Raw genomic sequence first — 20,889 nt, forward strand, 5'->3', positions numbered from 1 at the left:
TCCCATGCAGCTGACCCAGAAATCAATTAGTTTGAGTTGAGAAATAGGTGGCTTGTTCTTTTCATGCGTTTACTCTCTAGAAAATAAAAATAGGTGTTGACTTGTGTGGTTTTATATCAACATGACATCATCAACAGACAAGCCTATTAACTGTTGTTTCCACTGAGTAAACAGTGGTCTGAGGGTCACCCATGTTCACAGGTAATTGTTGGTGTGCAGACAACAGTAGCAGGCCTGCCAGCTACAAATGCATCCCACCTGTCTTCGAAAGGTGTTTGAAAATAATAGTCCAGATGCAGCAAAACCGGACATGGGGTTGTGGAGTGACCTTTCCCTTTGTTTAATTTGCCTCCGAGGTTTAATTTCAGGGGACAAGTAATAATTGAATATGCTTAATAACTAAATGCTCATTTGGGACAAAATCCATCAAAATATAATTGGCATTTGATTTTTATGAAGGGAGAAGAAAACCGACTTGTCTGTCGAGGATGCCTCCTAAGAATATCTGACCACTTAATGTATCATTTGAAGCCTCCTTTATAATATATATTAATTGCAAATACTTGAGCATTTGAACATTTTCGTGGAGAACCGTTAGGAGAGACCAACTGTTTTTGTTAACGCTCCTCTCAGAAAGGCGGGGAAGGTTATTGGTCTGCTGTGCAATAATTTACTCCTCTTTGATATGCAAACGATCCACGGTGAATATAAAAAAATCCTATCAGACTCATTTCACAGTTCTTAACCACTCGGATTCTCTGGAGTCCATCGCCTCATTAGACCAGTGCTCTCCAATGCTAGCATAATTAAAATCTTTAACAGTTTAGCAAAGTAAAGATGTTTGGCTGATCACGTTGAGATGATTATCTATCCATTGTATTCTAAATGACAAAAATAAATTAAATTTAGACCTTGGCATTTTTTATTATGTGTTTCAAATGAATATAATGCACACAGCCTTCTTTTTTAATTCAATACCTTAGGTTTGGTAAGAAACATGCCTGTTTCGGCTGCTGCTATACAGTCAGAAAATGGCAGGCTTTCTGGGATGGCTATGTTACAGTTGATTGAAACAATGAACTGCAATCCAGACGTCCACTTCTAATGTGGTATTGCCTTAGGATGTGCAGGGTTTATGATTTCAGTGTTTCTCCAAAGGAAGTTATGTTGCTTGTTGTCGTTGTTGTGGTTTTTGTTGTCATCTAGCATATTTTTATTCTGTGCATGTATGGGGTAGAATATGCATTGAGGTGGGATTTGGAAACCTGGGCTACAGAGGCATGCCACCAAGATAAAGACGAAGAGGCCCACAATAGTGAGCGTGGCATACTGATTGTATCCCTTCTTGGGGGAAAACACTGGATTCACTCCTTAAAACCCATGTCCATTTTGATCCCCTTTAAAAACACAAGAGAACTTTATTACTGTAAGTTTATTTTACGTTTTCATTTTATTCTGCAATGGTTCATTACCATTGATCTAAGAAATGACAGTAATAACAGTGTTACTTGTATAAAAAGTTATACAGTTTTTCAGTAGACACATCCATCAATTAAGCATGTGGTACTAGAAACCAAAATTAATGAGGAAGATAGGTGTGTTAATGAAATAATCATAGTATAATCAATTTGACTGTTAAAAGTTGAAAAGCATTTCAGGAAGACGATATGAATTCATAATTTATGTCTAAAAGTGATTAATAAAAACTATATTTAATAACAAAGCTATTTGTCATCATTTAAGACTTAAGCACAAAAATTATTCATTTTGTAGTTCATGTTGTCATAATAGTATAGTTGAACAAATTTATTTTGAGCCTTCTTTGTGTCTAAAACTCTAAGGTAACATCTATCTACTTTTCATCAAAAATTGAGAAATAACATTTCGGATGGTTAGAGGCATACCGTTGTGGCAAAGTAACTGTGTTTGAATCCTTTTCACCTGAGTCTCTTATGTGCGATGAGGGCAGCTTCCACTCAGTTGCTCAGTAGGAGGACACACTTTTTACTACCGCATCTGCCTTAGTTGGGAGGGAAAAAAAACTGCACACACCAAAAAACCCCCCTAACACTAGGCTTTGTTTACTGACTCTTTGATTTAATTACTGTTTGAAGAGGACGGAATTAGCTGTTAATTGATTTAATTATCCAATTTGTTTGTTTCAGGCATGATTCCAACAGAACTGCAGCAGCTCTGGAAAGAAGTGACAAGTGCTCATACTGCAGAAGAAACCACAGGCAACAATCACAGCAGTTTGGATCTGACCACGACATGTGTCTCCTCCTCTGCACCTTCCAAGACCTCCTTAATAATGAACCCACATGCCTCTACTAATGGACAGCTCTCAGTCCACACTCCCAAAAGGGAAAGGTAGGAAGCAGCCACTGAGATGGGTCCAACACTGCCTTTAACATGAGAGGGGTGGGTGGCCCTGCCTCACCATATCTCAGTGATCCCTAATTGGATCCATGTGACTTGAGTGTGCATATAATTACTGAAGAATGTATTCAGTATGGTTTGGGTGTGAAGCATCTAATTATTTTCACCTTTTCAACATGGAATTAGCACTTATGTAGATCTACTCTCAGCTTAGGAACCCGGGCAGAAGTCGTGTAGTTTCTCATTGGATGGGTTGGATTTCCAGGCTTCCAGGCCTACTCCTTCTGCCAAGTGCTCACTCCGTACAAGCTGAATTCCTTGGCTGGAAGTGCCTTCAGGGAATAGTAGTGTCTGCTGTGGGCAATTTTGAATTATGGTTTGAGAAAACATAGAACTTATGTTACTCTACATTGCTCCCCTTGAAGGCTGGGCGCCCATGTTTTTCATCATTGTGCCCCGGAGCACATGGTCTTCCCCGTATGTATTCTGAGTGAAGGTTTGGAGGATGGAGAGACAGAAGAGGTAGTGGTGGTGGAGGCGGGGGGTCTGTTGTATATATAGTCACATAAACAGACACAGCACACTTTCTCTTCATCGTGGGATAGAGTATAGGATTGTCTCAGCAGCTGTATTCCTATTTAGAAGTTAAGACATTTTATTTTTGAATTGCCCTGAGTTTTACATGAATGTTACTTGAAGCTGAGCTTGTTTTAGAGATCCAGAATATGTCATGTTAGCATGCGGTTCTAAGAAAATCTTTTAATTCATGTTATTGTATTCTTAGTACCCAGAAGCATTAATACCACTGTTGAAGTGCTTTTCAAGAATAGAAAATACAGTGCCCCTAAAATTGAAAACTTTTTTGTTTACTATTCCTAAACTGTTTTCTGTATATTTCATAGGCAGAGCTTCCACACACACAAGTAAAGAAACCTTAAAAGTAGTATGTGACAGTAAATGCCATTTCTCTCAGGAGAAAGCAAATTCTGTATTTTGTTTTGTAATAAAAATGGCTCAGTGAAAAAAAAATTTTAATTATATATTTCAGTTATGTAATCACAAATATAATTTCGTATATTTCTCAAAATACTGAGTGTTTAAGAAGCCTACTGTTTAATTGGATGTATATCTTTATACCAGAAAAATATTATCTGAACACACACACAGACACACACACACACACCATGTTCGAGTGTAAAACCACGAGTGGTTTCCAGAGATAAGGATAATATATATGTTTTAACTAAAATTTTCAACTATCCTTCCAAGATCATTTTGGAATTTCTGAGGCAGACACCGAAGAACTAAAAGATGCATTAAGCATATTGGTTTAGAATAGTTTGAAGAATAGATAGAAGAATAGAATGGTGGACACTGAGAATCAGTTTGGAGCCATTGGGTGAAATGTAGCTTCTGTTGTTTCCAGCGAGGATAGATATATATGTCTGGAAGCCAATCTTAGTTCTTGCTTTACAATCTCTTATAATGTCTTTATTTTTTTTTTTTTTCAAGAAAGAAAACCTTAGGGAGCATTAAAGAAAAGGTTCTAGGCTGTTGTCCTTTGCTATACTTGGTTTTGATGTCCTAAGGTTGATGCGTCCATTTACTGCAGAGTGATTGAATTACATCTTTATCCATAGGCAGAGCAGGAGGCCATACACTGAAAAACGCCGACTGATGCACTTAAGGTATTTGTTGCAATCTCATCGGCTGTTGTGGAGCCTGCACAGATTTCCTGTGACATAGAAAACTCTTCTTGTTTAGATGCGCTGTGCTCAGTGTCATTTTCTAAAAGGTTATATATCTGCAGTCAGGTGATAGATTAGCAAGGAGGCAAGTGGGAGAAGAATAGCCCTTTTCATGTCTTAAGGCACATTTGAAAGTAAATGGATCTAAGAGACAGTCTAATTCTGGGAGACTAAGTTTGTTTGAATTTTTTTTTTTATGCTCCTTATTTGTCTGCACAAAAGTTGTGCTAAATCTTCATCATACTACACACCAGAATTAGAATATGGATCAGAAAAGAATTCAGATTCCAATGAGCCTTAATCTAGATGTAAAAGCAGACTGAGTTTTCCAATCGTACATGCAAAAAAGAAGCAACTATGGAATTATATGCCACTACTTAATCTCTTGAATCTCTCAGTTTATATTAGCTGGTAGGTTTCTAGACGTGGCTGGACTAAAAGAAAATTCCGGTCGGCACATTTTAACTGAATGTAGCTGACAAGACACATGAGCACCTTCAGTTAAAGGTAGTTGAGTTTAAGCTTATAGAATTGATAATTAAAAAATCAGTTAGGTCTGGTACAGTGGTTATCTCAGCACTTTGGGAAACCGAGGCAGGAGGATTGCTTGAGGCAAGGAGTTCAAGTCTAGCCTGGACAACATAGAGGGACCCCAATTTCTATTAAACTTTTTTTTTTTTTTTTAAATTAGCGTGGCATGGTGGCATGCACCTGGAGTACTCCAGAGGCTGAGGTGGGAGGATCATTTGAGCCCAGAAGTTTTGAGGCTGCAGTGAGCCATGATCACACCATTGTACTCCAGCCTGGGCAACAGAGCAAGATCCTGTCTTTTAAATTAAAAAAAAAAAGGCAGTTATTAGTTAGCCAGCTTTGTATACATATAAATCCTTCAAATGAATATTATGTAGCATTACCTTATTAGGCTTAATTTTAAAATCACATGTGATAACCAGTTAAATACAAAAAAAAAAAAAGAAAAAGTTGTCACTATAAAGGTACGGTCTCACTGTACACTGATCTGCCAGTTGTCTCAGGAGTTTCTTGTCACTGCCTTGGGTAAGTTTTCTCTCTTACTCATCGGTGCATTTGTGAAATGTGTGTCCTTCCAAGCTCTTCTTTGATTTCTGTGTAATACTCTTTTCCCTCCATTCTGATGGGCAAAGAAGAGTCTTTGCCACAGTGAATAACCATCTAGCCCCATGACCTTGATCGTGGCTTAGCAGCTTTAAGATTGATTTCTGACATGATCTGGGAGTGCTCGATGGGAAAATTTGTTGGAAAAAGGTAGCGTTGTGAGAGTTACTGTTTGTTTTCAAAGTACTGAGATGGCTAATGATCTCAGCTGAGTTGCATATGTATTTCCATGCCATTTGGAAAACTCCTTCTACCCTACTCTTGCCCCCGTGCATTTTGCTGGCTCCTGTGAGCAGCCACTGCAGTAGCAGCAGCTCTGGGGTTTGGTGAGCTTCAATCTGTTAAGGAGATAAATAATGTGCTTGGCACGACACCCCTACTCTCCTCTTTAATTTGTCTTACACAAGGAAAATTATAATTAAATCATTCAGGGTAAACCCTTGAGTGTAGAGAAGGGAAAAAACACACTTTGGTAAAGATTGCCAATAGAAACCCACTTCCCTGTTGCGCAGGGTAGAGACATTTATCAATATTCAGCACTACTACGGGAGGAGCGGCCCATGTGATTTGTGAGGCGGATGCCAACGTTCAAATCAAGGCTTGTTAAGATCCTGTCCCTGTGTAATCATGGACATTCAGCATCATTAGAATTCAGTACTGGCACCGTGCTTTGTGCTTTGATTTTCTCCCCACAGTTTAATAATGTTTATTGTGCTGATTATATATAAATTCATTGGTGCAATAAACATGCCTCTGTTGTCAGTGCCTGAGAAAAGTGTGGTGGGGATCAAGTTCAATGGCAGCAGCTAAAGGGGAGCAGCCAGAGGAAGCAGGTGCATTCAAGCCTCTTGATGTCATTTTATTCCATGGGAACAGAGAGTCTCGACTTCTTAGGGAAATAGACAAAACTCAGGCCTGGGATACCTGTAAATGTGAAGATACTGTCTTGTTTCCCTGTCTGATTGTCTTGCTTTAGGAAATTCCAAGTTTTGGTGTGGGTAAACAGAATCAACAAAATGCAAATGAAACATTTATTAAAATGCTAAGTTTAGTAAAGCCCTTTGAGCTTCTTGGATCAAAGCAGCTATGTAAATACAAATAGCAGTTACTATTTAAGTAATTGCCTGAATTAAAATTCAAAATATTACATTGCATTAGGGTGCACTAGGGAAAGGGACGAGAACTCACATGTAATCAGTTCCTTCTCTGTGCCAAGCACTGGCTAGACTCTTGCATATGGAGTGATGTCTCACTTTATCCACCTGACCACTCAGGAAGCAGTAAGGATGATTATACCCATTTTACAGATGAGGAAATCAAATAATAGCAATTAAATAACTAACCCAGGGTCATAGAACTGGTGGTTAGTGGCATATCCAAGATCCAAATTCAGGTCTGTGTTTTAGTCTGCAAAGTGGTACTTAAAGTTTTCATTCAGCTTAGAAGTGAATACTAAATTATGATAAAATCAGTGTCCCTAAAAGATATTTTTTTAATTTAATTGAAATTCAGTTTGACAAAACATGTATTAACTTAGCCTACTGTGTGCAAATCACTGCATTTAAAGGAAAATACCAGAGTTTTCTCTTTTACGGTGTATGTTCATATTTACTAGACCTTTCATGAAGCAGGATAGGTGGGATTTACAAGCTATAAATCATTTTGGTCTGAAACAGCACATAAAGAATGTAAATGAACCTCATGGGGGATTTGCACACAGGCAAATCCAAAACAAGCTTCTTTCCTTTAACGTATCCCCGCTTTTTTCCTGCCTTATAAATCCTGTGTTTCCTCAATGAACACATCATATGCTTTTTATTCCATTTCAGCTGTCCTCTATAGTCCAAATCAGAAATATGCCCTTTTTTCTCATCCCAGCTTTTTTGCTTTCAGTTCAGCCGCCATCATTAGATGTTTTATAACTCACGTATTTCTCGAATTCACCGCTTTCTAAATATTTGTTCCAAGGTGTCCTTAAGCATTTGGTCAAAGATGTTTCCTTAAACCCTGATCAGGTGGTGGTTGGGCAGTCTCTGCTTTTTTGGGGCATCATATTATTCTCAAAAACAGGGGACCCACACTGGGCGCTTTACTCTATGAGATCTAACCTGCCCTCTGTCCAGTCACGATACTCCTTGCCTCGTTCTCATCATTATTGACAGAGCCCTGTGTATTACAGTCGCTTGCATTTTCTCCACTCCACAGTTGGCAGTTGCCTTCAAATAACCCCTGAAGGTTTCCGCCTGGCTAGTGTACTTACAGACAGTTTCACTTGATACACAGTCTCTGTTTTTGATTTGTGGCCTCTTGACATATTGCCATGTATTTGACTATGTAACAATAACATTTGTGTTTACAGGCCTTGTTATTTTCAAAAGGCAAGGAACTTTGAAACATGTACATGTCTAGTGTTGCTTTTTTTTTTCTTTTTTAAACTAAATTCTGTGTTCATGAATAAATGTCAGTGCTCTTGGTTTACTTGCTAAAATTCTAGAAGTTAGTTTTCAGAACTGTCCCTGATACACAAGCCTTTAACTGGTGCTTGTTTTCATACTGATATGTAGGACCTGTTGACATTTAAGCAGTAAACTCTAGTTCCCATTATTTTGAATAGTTTTTCCTCATTTCAGTTTTGTTTTGTTTTGTTTTGTTTTCCAGAAAATCAGAGGACAATTTGTATTTATTTTGAAGTACTGAGCAAGCTAGTTATTTTAAATCTTTCTTTCCCATTAGAGCATTTCGGAGAACCTGTGGTCAAATTCCCCCAAATTGTCTTCAAAATTGTTACTGCTACTTCCTGCCAACGTGAGTCAAGGCATTTAAACAATCTATAACACTATAACAGAGCTCGGCAAATTATGGTCAGCCCGCCCTGCTTCCTTTTGTAAATAAAGTTTTATTGGGACAGAGTCACATTCATTTACGTATTGTCTACGGCTACTTTGACAGTACAATGGCAAGTTTGAATAGTGGCAGCAGAAACCATATAGCCTACAAAAACTGAAATATTTACTGTCCGACCATTTACAGAAACAGTTGCTGACTGCTGACCTTCACCATTAGCCTGGTGTTTCTCAGATTCCCTGATGATATTCTTACAGGGTATTTGTTAAACTCACAGCTTCCTAGGCCTTTCTCCTGAAACCTGGACTTTCTTGATCTGAGATGGGGTGCAGGAATTTGCATTTGCCCTACATACCCTCGAGTCTTGCTACGCAGAGGCTGCAGACCAGCGGCTCTGCTATAACCTGGAAGTTTGTTAGAAACTCATTATCTGGCCCTGCCCCAGACCTGCATCAGGATCTGCATTGTAACAAGAGCCTCAGGGGTTTGGAATACATGTTCAAGTTTGAGAAGCAATGGAAGCTGTGTGTTTATCACTGAGGTTTTGACACTTGGAAAGAACAGGACTTTTCTCCAGACACTTGATTCACATCCCAGACGGGTTCTCATCAAAAGTCTGGGCTGTAGTTAAGGTGGTCTGGGGAGCAGCCCACGGGGGAGCCACCAGACTGGTTCAGTCCTCAAAACTAGTGGCTTGCCATTCTTACGTGAGCCAACAGAATAGAAATTATATGGCTGAAAGGACCAGACCCATTTGCTTCCTTTCCTTAGGAGCTACCATAAGACCACTCCTTGGCTGTGTGATCACAGGCAAGTGACACAACTAAGGTTCTGTTTTGCTCTTGTCAAGGATGAAAGGACCTGACATGTGATGGTGGTGATGAGAATGCAGCTAACATTTATGTAACTCTTACTTTGTGCCAGACACAATGCTCAACAGACTTGACACAGGCTTGATACTATACTGATTTTCCTATGTGATCCTCATAGTAATCTTATGGGGTATTCTCCCCTTTGTACAGAGGGTGCAGCTGGGGCCCAGAATGATGCTATCACTTGCACAGGTCACATAGCTAGTTAGTGACCATGCAGGGACTAGACCTGAGATTTCCCTGACCCTCAGGGACTTGCAGTGACTGCCAGATTCTGGTGGCTCCCCAGTGGGCTGCTCCCCAGACCACCTTCACTACAGCCCAGACTTTTTAATTAATTTATTAATTAATTTATTTTTTTATTATGCTTTTAAGTTCTAGGGTACACGTGCACAACGTTCAGGTTTGTTACATATGTATACATGTGCCATGTTGGTGTGCTGCACCCATTAACTCGAGATTTATATTAGGTATATCTCCTAATGCTATCCCTCCCCCCTCCTCCAACCCCACGACAGGCCCCAGTGTGTGATATTCCCCTTCCTGTGTCCAAGTGTTCTCATTGTTCAATTCCCACCTATGAGTGAGAACATGCAGTGTTTGGTTTTGTATTCTTGCAATCGTTTGCTGAGAATGATGGTTTCCAGCCTCATCCATGTCCCTACAAAGGACATCAACTCATCCTTTTTTATGGGTGCATAGTATTCTATGTTGTATATGTGCCACATTTTCTTAAACCAGTCTATCATTGATGGACATTTGGGTTGGTTCCAAGTCTTTGCTGTTGTGACTAGTGCCCCCGTAAACATACATGTGCATGTGTCTTTATAGCAGCGTGATTTATAATCCTTTGGGTATATACGCAGTAATGGGATGGCTGGGTCAAATGGTATTTCTAGTTCTAGATCCTTGAGGAATCGCCACACTGTCTTCCACAATGGTTGAACTAGTTTACAGTCCCACCAACAGTGTAAAAGTGTTCCTATTTCTCCACATCCTCTCCAGCACCTGTTGTTTCCTGAATTTTTAATGATCGCCATTCTAACTGGTGTGAGATGGTATCTCATTGTGGTTTTGATTTGCATTTCTCTGATGGCGAGTGATGATGAGCATTTTTTCATGTGTCTGTTGGCTAGCCCAGACTTTTAATGAGAATTAGATTACAGAGTGGGGTAAGCTTTGGATCAAGTCCAGATGGTAGCCTCCACTGGTTGTAGCTTGGGGCCAGACCTATCTGTTCAGCAGTAGTTTAGAAGAAGCCCACAAGAAAATCCCTGTTGCCAGTTCCCTTTGCCCTTACCTCATCTTTTTGCTGGCAGGGAAGTCAGGAGGTTAGAAACCAGTGATGCACAGTGGAGAATATAGAGAGCATGCTGGGCATGTCTTGTCAGGTGTAGGGGACCAGAAGGAGGACCAGGTGTGGCTAACTGCAGAGGCCTAAGATACAGGTGCTTATTTTTGCTCCAAAGCAGACTCTTGGCAGCATCACCTGTCCCATGTCTATCTGTCGGGGAGGTAACCTACTTAGGGCAAAAAACATTCCTGCTGAGGTCAGACAGAAGCACGCTGGGGGGTGAATCAGCATTTTGTACCCTAAACATGCTGCCTGGCGTTTGGCAGCCATCGTGCTTTGAAGAACTGTGATCTATGTGTCTGATTGCTTAAAACCAATCACTTTTGGGACTTAGAAGTGGGAGAAAGGATTCTCTCAGGGCCATGTGGCATGGTGCCATATCACCGCCTGCCATTCACACATGCAGGGAGGGCACCAGGAGAAAATTTTTAAAATACTGTCATGCCGTAAGGGAAGGGTTTATGGGGTTTTTTTGTTGTTGTTGTTGTTGTTGTTTTACTGTTCACTTTGTGGGGTGATTAAACAAAAAACCTCAACCATTATTCTCTAACAGCTGTTGTGCCTTACCTCAATAAAGGGCCTTTTACCATAACACAGCATCGTTAGACTCTATAAATCTCTTTCTATTTATTGTGTTTAAATGATAAATGCTTTCCAATAAAATGATATCATTGGTCTGGCGAGTGATGTTCATTTTCTGAGTTACTCTGAAATTTAGTTGATTTGAATTTTTTTATTGGGATGTTGTATAATATGAATCTCAGCCACAGGCTATTCCATGTCTGATGTGCCAGATTTCCCACCCAAAACCATCTCTGGACCCCCCATTTCTTTCACCTTGTAAGGCAGACATTCTTTTTTGATGCGCCGCTGCTGCTGATACAGGTTCTCTGCCAAATTCCTTTGTTGGCACCCAGGCATTTTGCAGGTATTTGTGCTTAAGTAGAAAGGCCTGTGCTCTCTCCTCACAAATGTGTCTTAGCTTTCCTTAACATTTATTCCACACCAAGGGTGTGAGGGAAAGCATGTGGCAGGAGAAGAATGAGAACCAGCCTTTTGGAAACTCTGATGGTATTGTCCATGGTACTCGGTTTTACTCTATTACCTATAAAAAGTTGTTGAATTACTCACCTTTACCACTTAAATTAGACAGAAGATTTTCTTTGATGGATATTGAAACCAACCAAAAGTGCAAAGGGAAGTCAAGGGCCTTCCCTTTGAAAGGAAAAGTGGCTTGGAAAAGTCCTATTCTTATAATAAATGACAGCTGGGAGTCTTATGCTCTTAAGCCACTACTGGAGCCAGATGAGGGGGGACCTATGCTGGAAACTTAAGCGGATGTCATGTTCTTTTCAAGATTTGCAAAGATGTTTTTTTGCACGGTTATTCTGTTTTATTGCTATGTTCACACCAGTGTTACCCCGTAGCCTGGCTCCGTAGGTCTTTCCAAGGGAGCTACCACTCTGCTGACTGGCTCACTGGGGCAATGCAAATGAGTGTGTTACATATGTACAGCATTCCTAAAGTTCTTTATTCCATACCCCTTTGTAATCAGTCAAGGCCTAAGTATATTATAAACTATATTCTCCTCATTAAAACAATAGTGGAAGCTCACAAAGGGAAATTGTTAATATGTGTTCCAGCTTGTCACTTCTGCCTGTGTGAATAAAGAAGATAACCGTTCCTTTGGGAAACTATTTCAGGAATTGAGCAACAGATACGCTAGCCAGAGAATTCTCTTAACTGTAATTTTCCTTTTTGTGTGTACTCTAAAATAACATCCTGTTGGGCTCCTCAGTGCCACTGCACAGACAGAGCACAATTGCCACAGCCCAGGTGGTGTTAATATGGGACAATCCCCCCGGGCACATGTCGCCAAGAGTTGTACAGCTTGTTCAGTGTCTTCGTCCATATGGCAATCTGTCCCATTCACAGGAAGGCATCAGGGCTGCGCCGGGCGGGTACTGCGGTCAATGTAGTGTGAAGAGCAGGCCTCCACTCGTGCAGCCTCTGTTGCGCAGTTTGTTTTATTATAGATCTGAGTTATGACGCGCACACACTCACATGTACTCTCTCAACCAAGAAGAGACGCGAGAATAGCCGTGCTGGCTTCCTTTCCTCCCCCTTTATTTTTTGAAGCACGTGGTTAACTCAGCAGGTGCAATTCTACTGCATGAAACATGATTGGTTCATGGAAAGTCAGTTAAAAACACACATCCACATGGACCTTTCTGGGTGGGTGGTTGTGTGTTCATATAAGGACTGCATGCTTGTGCTAGGATTCTTCTAGAAATTAGTGGGTTTTGTTATTCTCGCTCTCTCTTCCCCACCTTTTGTTTTTTGTTTTTTGTTTAGCATTTTCCACAGTGAAAACTGTTTTGGTTATCCAGTTTGGATTGTTGGCCTAATATTGTTGGTTTCGAAGTCTTAAACCGAAAGAAGGAAAGAGAAGAGAAAATCATTATCAGCCTCAGAAATCTGAGAGTAAAACATTGGCTGGAGGTGTGAGAAGTGCAAAGAATCAAGAAAACAGAGATTTCCCAGTGAATAGGGTGAAAAATAGGGACTTTTTAAAAAAAACCCTTTGGAAAATTCACCAGGAGGCAAAAAGCCTTCTCCATTTATATACCCAAGCCTTGTTCTGCTTTTGTGTAACTATTTGTGTTCTTGTTTGGTAAACAAACAGACCCCATAGCAACTGTAGCTGATGATATTTATACTACCTGTAAGACTTCCCTAAACAAATAGACAGACTTTTATGACCTTCAAATTTCATTCCTTTTATAGTCTTCAAGGAAATCAGTCTAATGGCAGGCTGGTCTCTTTCTTTCTCTCCGTTGCTTTTTTAAAAGTACTTTGAGGTATGTCTTTGAAGGAGCTTTTGTATATTGTGTATTTTACATCTTGGTTGTGAATGTCGAGTTTTTGAAGATGTACTATGGCAGAAGGAAAGAGAAACCTGAAGTGTTTGTCCAAATGATGTGATATTTGCTTTCAAAGGAGTTGTTTTAGTAATCAGTGGAATTCCGGGTCATACATCCAAAAAGTGAACACTCCACCAAAATCATGACCATAGACCCGAGAATCAGGCAGACATGTATGTCTATGACTCTACTTTCATGTCTGAAATATTGATAGAAACATTGTGGTACATATGAGCCCCTATATTCAACTTACATTTTTCCACATGAGTCAGATTTGTGACAAGAACAAGATGTCTCGTGTTAAAGATCAGTGTGAGAGAAAAATGGCAGTTTACTTTAATTAGAAAAAAATTGACACCAAGAGCTGGAATAATCCAGTGGCGTTTGAATAAATTAGAGGACTGTACAGACAGAAATAAAAAGAAACTCAACAAGGATAAATGGGAAGTTGTCCAAAGTGCAAGAAAAAATGTGTTCCTAAGTGGGACAGAAGTCACAGGACACTTCCAAGGTGTATCCATTCAACCTAACTTACCAAAGCTCTAACCACAGGCCAGGTGTGGTCCTAGTGTGGGAATGTATCTGTGAGCTGCACAGCCTGTCCTCAGGGAGCTGACCCTGCAGTAGAAGGGAAATAGAACAAACAAATCATTTAAACAAGAAAAGAACTGTGAAGTTCTGGAAACAGAAAAAGTAGGAAAGGGGCTAAGTATAATTTGTGGGGCTGAGGTTATTGTTGGGGTTAGTTGGTCTGGCAAAGTCTGTAGGTGACCCTGGAACAAATGTGAATAAGAAAGGGAAGACCCCCTCCAATCTAAGGGCACATCAGAAGCAAAGGCCCTGAGGTAGAGGCAGACATACAAGATATTTGGCTGCGTTATGGACCATACTGGTTTCATGTTAAGCCACTGTGTTGTTTGGTGGTGGTTAGCCTCCTATCAGAACCCAACATGATTATCACAAAGTAGGTGTTTAATAAAATCTGCTGAATTAAAGGTAGAGAAGAGTTTAACCCAGTTAACCCAGTTTAACTCCAAAGACCGGACTGAAGAATGCAGGCTGCTCTACTTAAGTTACTAGAGCCTGGTGTGCCTCAGTTTCCCACCCCTGAATCGGGTATGCTGCCAGCCCTTACCTCATCTTAGATCAAAGTGCGAGGATTAAATGAGTTAATATATGTTTTAGTTGCTGAGCACATAGTAGGTGCTCAATAAATATTGACTATTGTTAATTATTATTAAAGCTATGTATTCATTCATACCACATGTATTGAGCATTTATTGTATACTAACACTGTAGATTCTGGGAATTAAAAGTTGACCACAGCGTAGTTCTTCCCCTTCAGGAGCTCATGGCTAACCAGAGAAACAAACATAGAAACAGACACTTGAAAGTCAGCATATTATTAATAACTATGGTGACAGAAGTATATACAAAACGTAACACACGGCATGACTTGTTAAAAATGGGCCAGGCGTGGTGGCTGATGCTTATAATCCCAGCACTTTGGGAGGCCCAGGTGGGTGGATCACTTGAGGCCAGGAGTTTGAGACCAGCCTGGGCAATGTAGTAAGACCCTGTCTCTACAAAAAATAGAAAAATTAACTGAGCATGATGGTGCATGCCTATAATCTCAACTACTCAGGAGGCTGAGGCACGAGAATCACTTGAACCCGGCAGGTAGAGGTTGCAGTGAGCCGAGATCACACTTCTGGACTCCAGCTAGGGCGACAGAGCAAGACTCTGCCTCAAAAAAATAAAAAATAAAAATGAGCACCAGTGGAACATCATAGTGTGTGTATGTCCACCTGCATCTACCTCACATGAGATTTTCTAACACAATGAACTCTGTAAAGGAAAGGTTTTATCTCTCTTGTCCATTGCGACATCCCCACCACCCAGCACAGCCAGCCTGGCATACAGTAGGCACTAAATTTCATTGCAGAGACTACATGAAATGTTCAGTAGAAAGTGAACTAAGGAGATGTCTATACTTGCCACTCTTTGGCCACAGGTGCTGTAAGACAGGGGTCCCCAACCCCCAGTTCACAGACTGGTACTGGTCTATGGTCTGTTAGGAATTAGGTCACATGGCAGGAGGTGAGGCAGGTGAGCGAGTGTAATTCCATATATATTTACAGCCACTCCCCCTCGCTCACATTACCACCTGAGCTTCACCTCCTATCAGATCAGTGAGGCATTATATTCTCACAGGAGCATGAACCCTGTTGGGAACCGCACACACAAGGAATCTAGGTTGCATGCTCCTTATGAGAATCTAGTGCCCTATGATCTGTCATTGTCTGCCATCACCCCGCCATGGGACTGTCTGTAGTTGTAGGAAAATAAGCCCAGGGCTCCCAACTGATTCTATGTTATGGGGAGTTGTAATATTATTTCATTATATATTACAATGTAACAATAATAGAAACAAATGCACAATAAATACTATGTGCTTGAATCATCCCAAAACTATTCCCCTGCCCCCCCGGTTCCTGGAAAAATTGTCTTCCGTGAAACCAGTCCCTGGTGCCAAAAAGGTTGGGGAGCACTGCTATAAAAGAGCCTGGTTAGCTGTTGTCAATACCTGTAGATACTCCAAACCATGAGAAAATTTAAGTTTCTGCTACAAGTACATCTCAATCTTTAGCTTGCCTCAGAATCCCCCTGGAGGAATGGCTAAAGTACAGGCTACCGGGCTCCACCCTTAGTGTTTCTGATTCAGTAAATTGGGGTGGGGCCCCCACATTTGCATTTTTTACACAAGTTCCCTAGGACCGTACTCTGAGAACCACTGCCCTATAACATCCCCACCTGGTATACTTATGGTGTGACATTCTTCTAAAGTTCAAAGTGACGGATAAGTGATCTGGATTACCGTTACTTGGGAAAATTCAGGTTTCCGTGCTAAGACTCAACATTTCAGACAGAAAAATTCTCAAGACTGTGGCCGAATACAAGCTATTTTATGGAGCAAAATTAAAAAAAAAAAAATTTTTTTTCAATTTTGGCCGTAATTTCATTTGTAAGGGCTCTAGTTTTGTCTTACTAGATTTTTTTGTGTGTGCTTCAGTTCTCTGCTCTCACTTTATTCCTTTCATCACCTGAGCTCCTACTGATACGTTAAGGCCCAGATCAAAGGTTACAGTACTTTGTGTTCCAGCCATCTGTTCAGTTATCGCTGTCTCCTCAACTAGAGAATTGGACAGAACTCTTTCCAAGAACGAGAACTTACTTCTGGTTGTAGTCAGTGCCAGTGACCGCCAAACTTGATTTTTTACCCCATCAGTATAAAAATGTTAAATACGTACCCCTACTAAGTGTATTTATTAATTATATACATGTTTCTAATATATATTACTTTCGTTATAAAAATTAGTGGCTAAGAGGGTGAGAAATGTGTGTCTACATTTTCAAGTTCTAATACTAATAGGTGTATACAGAAACCTTAATATTATGACTCATGTGTAATATCATATCTTAAATATATGACGTAGGTGATATGCATCCCAGTTTTGGAGACTGATCTAAGAACCCAACATGATTATCACAAAGTAATTGTTTAATAAAATCTGCTGAATTAAAGGTAGAGAAGAGTTTAAACCAGTGAATGTTAATGAGGTATCTTGTACTATAGAGAAATGAATGTAATTACATAAAGTAGGGAGTAATTCTAAGGAAACACACAAGCAAGTACCTGATAGTTTTGAGCCATTTTGTGTCTTTAGCTAACTTGTCCCTTCATCTCCTGCTTTCTGGTCTGGCCCTTGTGTATGGTCCTTCTACTTTTGAAGTATGATGTAACTCTTAGAAATCTTTTGCTGACTCCCATAGAGTACTAGGGAGGGAAACAAAATAAGGATTAATATTGAAATTTTGTTTATGGTCTTTGGTTTTTTGGGGTGTCATTAGTTCCTCTAACATATGGACAAGGTTCCACATAGACCTTGTGACTCACCAGTGCAAACACACTTGCATTGACATAATGAGAATGCCTGCCTAATGGTGTTAATAACTTTTGGATTAGTGATCCCTATGTCTGTATTGACACAGTTGCTCACACCACTTTTTGGAAAGCATTCTGTTTTCTTAACGAGATCCCAGTGTTAATACTGCCAGTGGTAAACTCTTAGTTACAAACTCAGAATCGCCCTTACTGGTGTCAGAAACAAAAGCTGGACTGCTGCCTCTTCTTGCTCTTTTCCTTTATTTATTCCTTCACTCATCACCTTGCAAATACAGGCATTTTGTGCTTGTCATCACCTGCTCTCTTTGCTATTGCATTGTGATCCAAACACACCAACCAGCCTCAGATACTACAGCTCTGATTCTCTGCTCCATTCTCCTACTATGGCACATACATGCTCCTGGCATCTGGGAATCAAGATGGCACATTTTGCCCAGTGTGGCTGGAAAGTGGGGAGGTAGGGGAGATTGGTGGCATGGTTAGTGATGAAAGTAACTGCCAGACTTAACTACCTTTCGTGGCACCTAGCCTCAGGTTCTTACCATGGGTAAAGCAGCCAATTGCTAGTCACATAAATAGCTTACAAATAAGATGCCCTTAAATCTGGAGGAAGAAGCTCTAGTCCTAAAAGCATCAGACACACCACACTGTGCTGTTGGGGCCTTTGTGGGTCTTTGACCCGTAAGTCCAGAATGACCCTGAGGCTCTGCCATCCCCTGTGAAAATTCAAATTAAAGTGTGTCTTCAGAGACTTGCTACTGAGTCAGCGTCAGCCTGCAAAGTTAACCCAGCTAGGGACTGGATCCTCAAGGACTACTTTATGAGCTTTTGCTTTTCCAAACTTGAGTCGTTTGAATATGCGCCCCATTGTCGTGAGGTTTGCCCTATCTGCTTATGTGATTATTTGTATTATTTTCTTTAAATCAAGTCATTTCTTAAATAAAATGAGCCTCATTCTAAGAAATGATAACTGTGAAATCAGAAGTTGGAGACGCTAGATGTATTTTGGTCCATTACAAATTAAGATACATCTGCAGATCTTCAAAGTATGCTTTCTTGCTCCATTTGACATTGTGTGGACTCCATTGAGTGTGTGCATATCATGAGTTGGGATGTTTTGATAGGTTTTTCTCATTTTTTAGAGGGAAGGGACCTTGACTGAATATGGTACTGTGCCAAGTGCATGGAAACCCTGCCTTCCTTGTATGCCCTGATTTCTGATTTCCTAGGAAAAGCCAAGACTGTCACTTAACCTTCCTAAAAAGTTGATTCGTGACTCTGCTTTTCCTCACATACATCCTTAGGGATATGAACCGGGCTTAGAAGATACTTAAAGCAGACCTAGAGTTTGGGGACTGTGAAGTTTTGAGATGCTGCCAAACTCATTGATTCAGTAGTTTACTCTGGGATGTTCCTGATCAGTGTAATATCTGGTAAACATTAATCACTGACCATATCACCCAACAGATCTGTGCTGATGTAAAATTGTTGTTTGTTAAACAGAGACAGAAAGTGACCTTTTCCCTGTGCTAACTTCCTTCAGCCTTACCTGTTATGTTTAAAAAACAAAAAAGAAATACAGCCTTGCATTAATTTTTAAATAACTTTGAGCCAGCAAGCATTTCTGTGAATTTACAACTATTACTTGGTGAGGTTGCCCAGTGCCACCCCCTTGCGTATTTATCTATGTCCGTCCACCTTGCTTTTCAACCCATACTTTATAAAGAGGGCACCCTTGTGACTGTTTCTTTAAGCATAGACATTTTTAGATCAGATACAGAGCAGGGAACACCCAGGATCCTTAGTACTCAGTTATGGTCCATGGCCCAGCAACTCTGGGGGCTTTTTCCCCATGCGTAGTCATGCCCCACCCCACCACCCAGAACCACCAAATCGGACTGTAGTAAAGTTCAAGAAGCACTACTCTAGGAATAGCAATGGGAAAGGAAAGTTGTATGCCCTTTTCTCCAGACACAGTTCTTACAGTCTCTTAGGGCCCAGTCAACATTTGAGTCATTCCTGCTATTCTCAATTTTTGGCTTATCTGCATGTACTTATTACTACTATCTACTTAATATTGTTCATAAGTTGTCTCGTTTAAATAGGTTGTGTAAAAAGTATCTACTGAGAAATCATGTTTCTGATGTCCTTATAAAACCTTTTTCCAACGCAGATGAATATAAGTTCAGAACTATGAAAGTGAGGGTTTACCATGCAAACCCACCCAGCACACCACTAGTGGACCATTCCCTGAGAACCACTAGAGAAAAATAAGTCTCTATTTCTCCCAGCATAATTTGCAAATCAAGAAAGAAGGGGGGAACAGAAACCAACTCTGGACATAAATGGTTAATAGCTTGCATTTCAGATGTAAAGTTAGTTAAGGTAGTCCTCACATCTCGGAGCACAATATTGAGAGCAGATAATAACAATAATCTCTATCACTGTTTAAAAGCACAAATCTGGCACTTAAGAGACTAATTCACAGTCACTCCAATTGCAAGTTTTACTCATGAATATCGTATCACAAGGGAATGTGAAATCCTCTAATTAAACATGATTTGAAAAGCAGCAGAAAATTGAGATGATGAGCGTTCTGGGGAAGGAGAGTCAAGGATTCCCTGCGTGAGAGAGAAAGAGAGAGAAGCATGTGTGTTTGTTACAGTTTGTAGAGAACTCCATCCTTATTCATTCTAGGGTAGGCCCTTTAATAGGCTTTAATAAAACACCCTTCTCTTTGTGGGAGGATTACAGGACCCATTGTCAACTTACTTTTGGAAAACTGATTAATAAACATGTAGGGTGGTGTTTTTCTGCAGTGAGTGAGAAGTGAAAATTAAGGCAGTGTGCTAGAAATGCAGTGTCTAAGTTGTCTCCCAGCTCTTCGGTGTGAAATAAGAAGCCCATCTGCTTCTCAAAGTGTTTTCAGTGACAGTTGAAGGAGAAAGGTCATTTTTACAAAGCTGCCAGGGAAACGCATGCGGCGCTTGCATCGTCGTTTCTCCTTTTCCCACGTCTCATCTGCTCTTCTTCGGGCAGGTGTAAGACCTTTTCCCCCGATGCTATAGTATGGAACGTGAAGAAACTCTACCTGTTGTTCTGTTTTCTGCAAGAAACTGTGATTGGACTTCCAGCTGATTTTGAGGGGCTATACAATAGTATGAAAAACGCCAGAAGAATAAACTGTAAAGTGGAAAATGGTACTAAGTATTTCAGGAATCATGTCTTTGAGATTGGGAATCTACCTTGTTCTTAGAAGAGGTCGTTGCGATCAGGATTCAAGGCCAGCTTGTCTAGTTTGGTATCATGTTGTGTGACTGAGCATGTTTCATTTGCGTTAATGATCAAATATTTCACAAATATTTTATAGCAATCAGTTTTTGTAAATTTAATAATTTCAAATCAGAAGTCCGATTATATTTTCAGATATAACCTCATCACTAGAATGTTCTCAGATCAAATTCATATTCCCATCTTCAAACCTAAGAAGTAAGTGATATGGTTCGGTACAATCTCATTGAAAGTAAGACATGATAACAAAGTCACAGGCAGGGAAATGTGGTAAGAACTAAAAAGTGAAGAGAGAAAAGAGAAAGTAGGATCATTTTGTATAAGCTGTCATTGAAGCTTTTACAAATAAATGTAAAAGCTTTAAAATAGTAGTGGC

General features: G+C 40.2%; 1 protein-coding gene across 14 annotated transcripts in view; it reads left to right on the top strand.

Annotated features, from left to right (window-relative positions):
* The window catches only part of FOXP1 (forkhead box P1), a 632,119-nt gene that overhangs the window by 543,023 nt on the left and 68,207 nt on the right, over positions 1–20,889 (top strand). For all 14 annotated transcript variants that reach the window (XM_025374729.1, XM_025374733.1, XM_025374736.1 and 11 more), the window contains one exon: positions 2,166–2,370. In XM_025374729.1, coding sequence (XP_025230514.1) covers positions 2,166–2,370 — 205 coding nt within the window. The remainder of the gene's footprint in view (positions 1–2,165; positions 2,371–20,889) is intronic.

This window comes from Theropithecus gelada, chromosome 2, assembly GCF_003255815.1.
Source record: "Theropithecus gelada isolate Dixy chromosome 2, Tgel_1.0, whole genome shotgun sequence".
Taxonomy (NCBI): domain Eukaryota; kingdom Metazoa; phylum Chordata; class Mammalia; order Primates; family Cercopithecidae; genus Theropithecus; species Theropithecus gelada.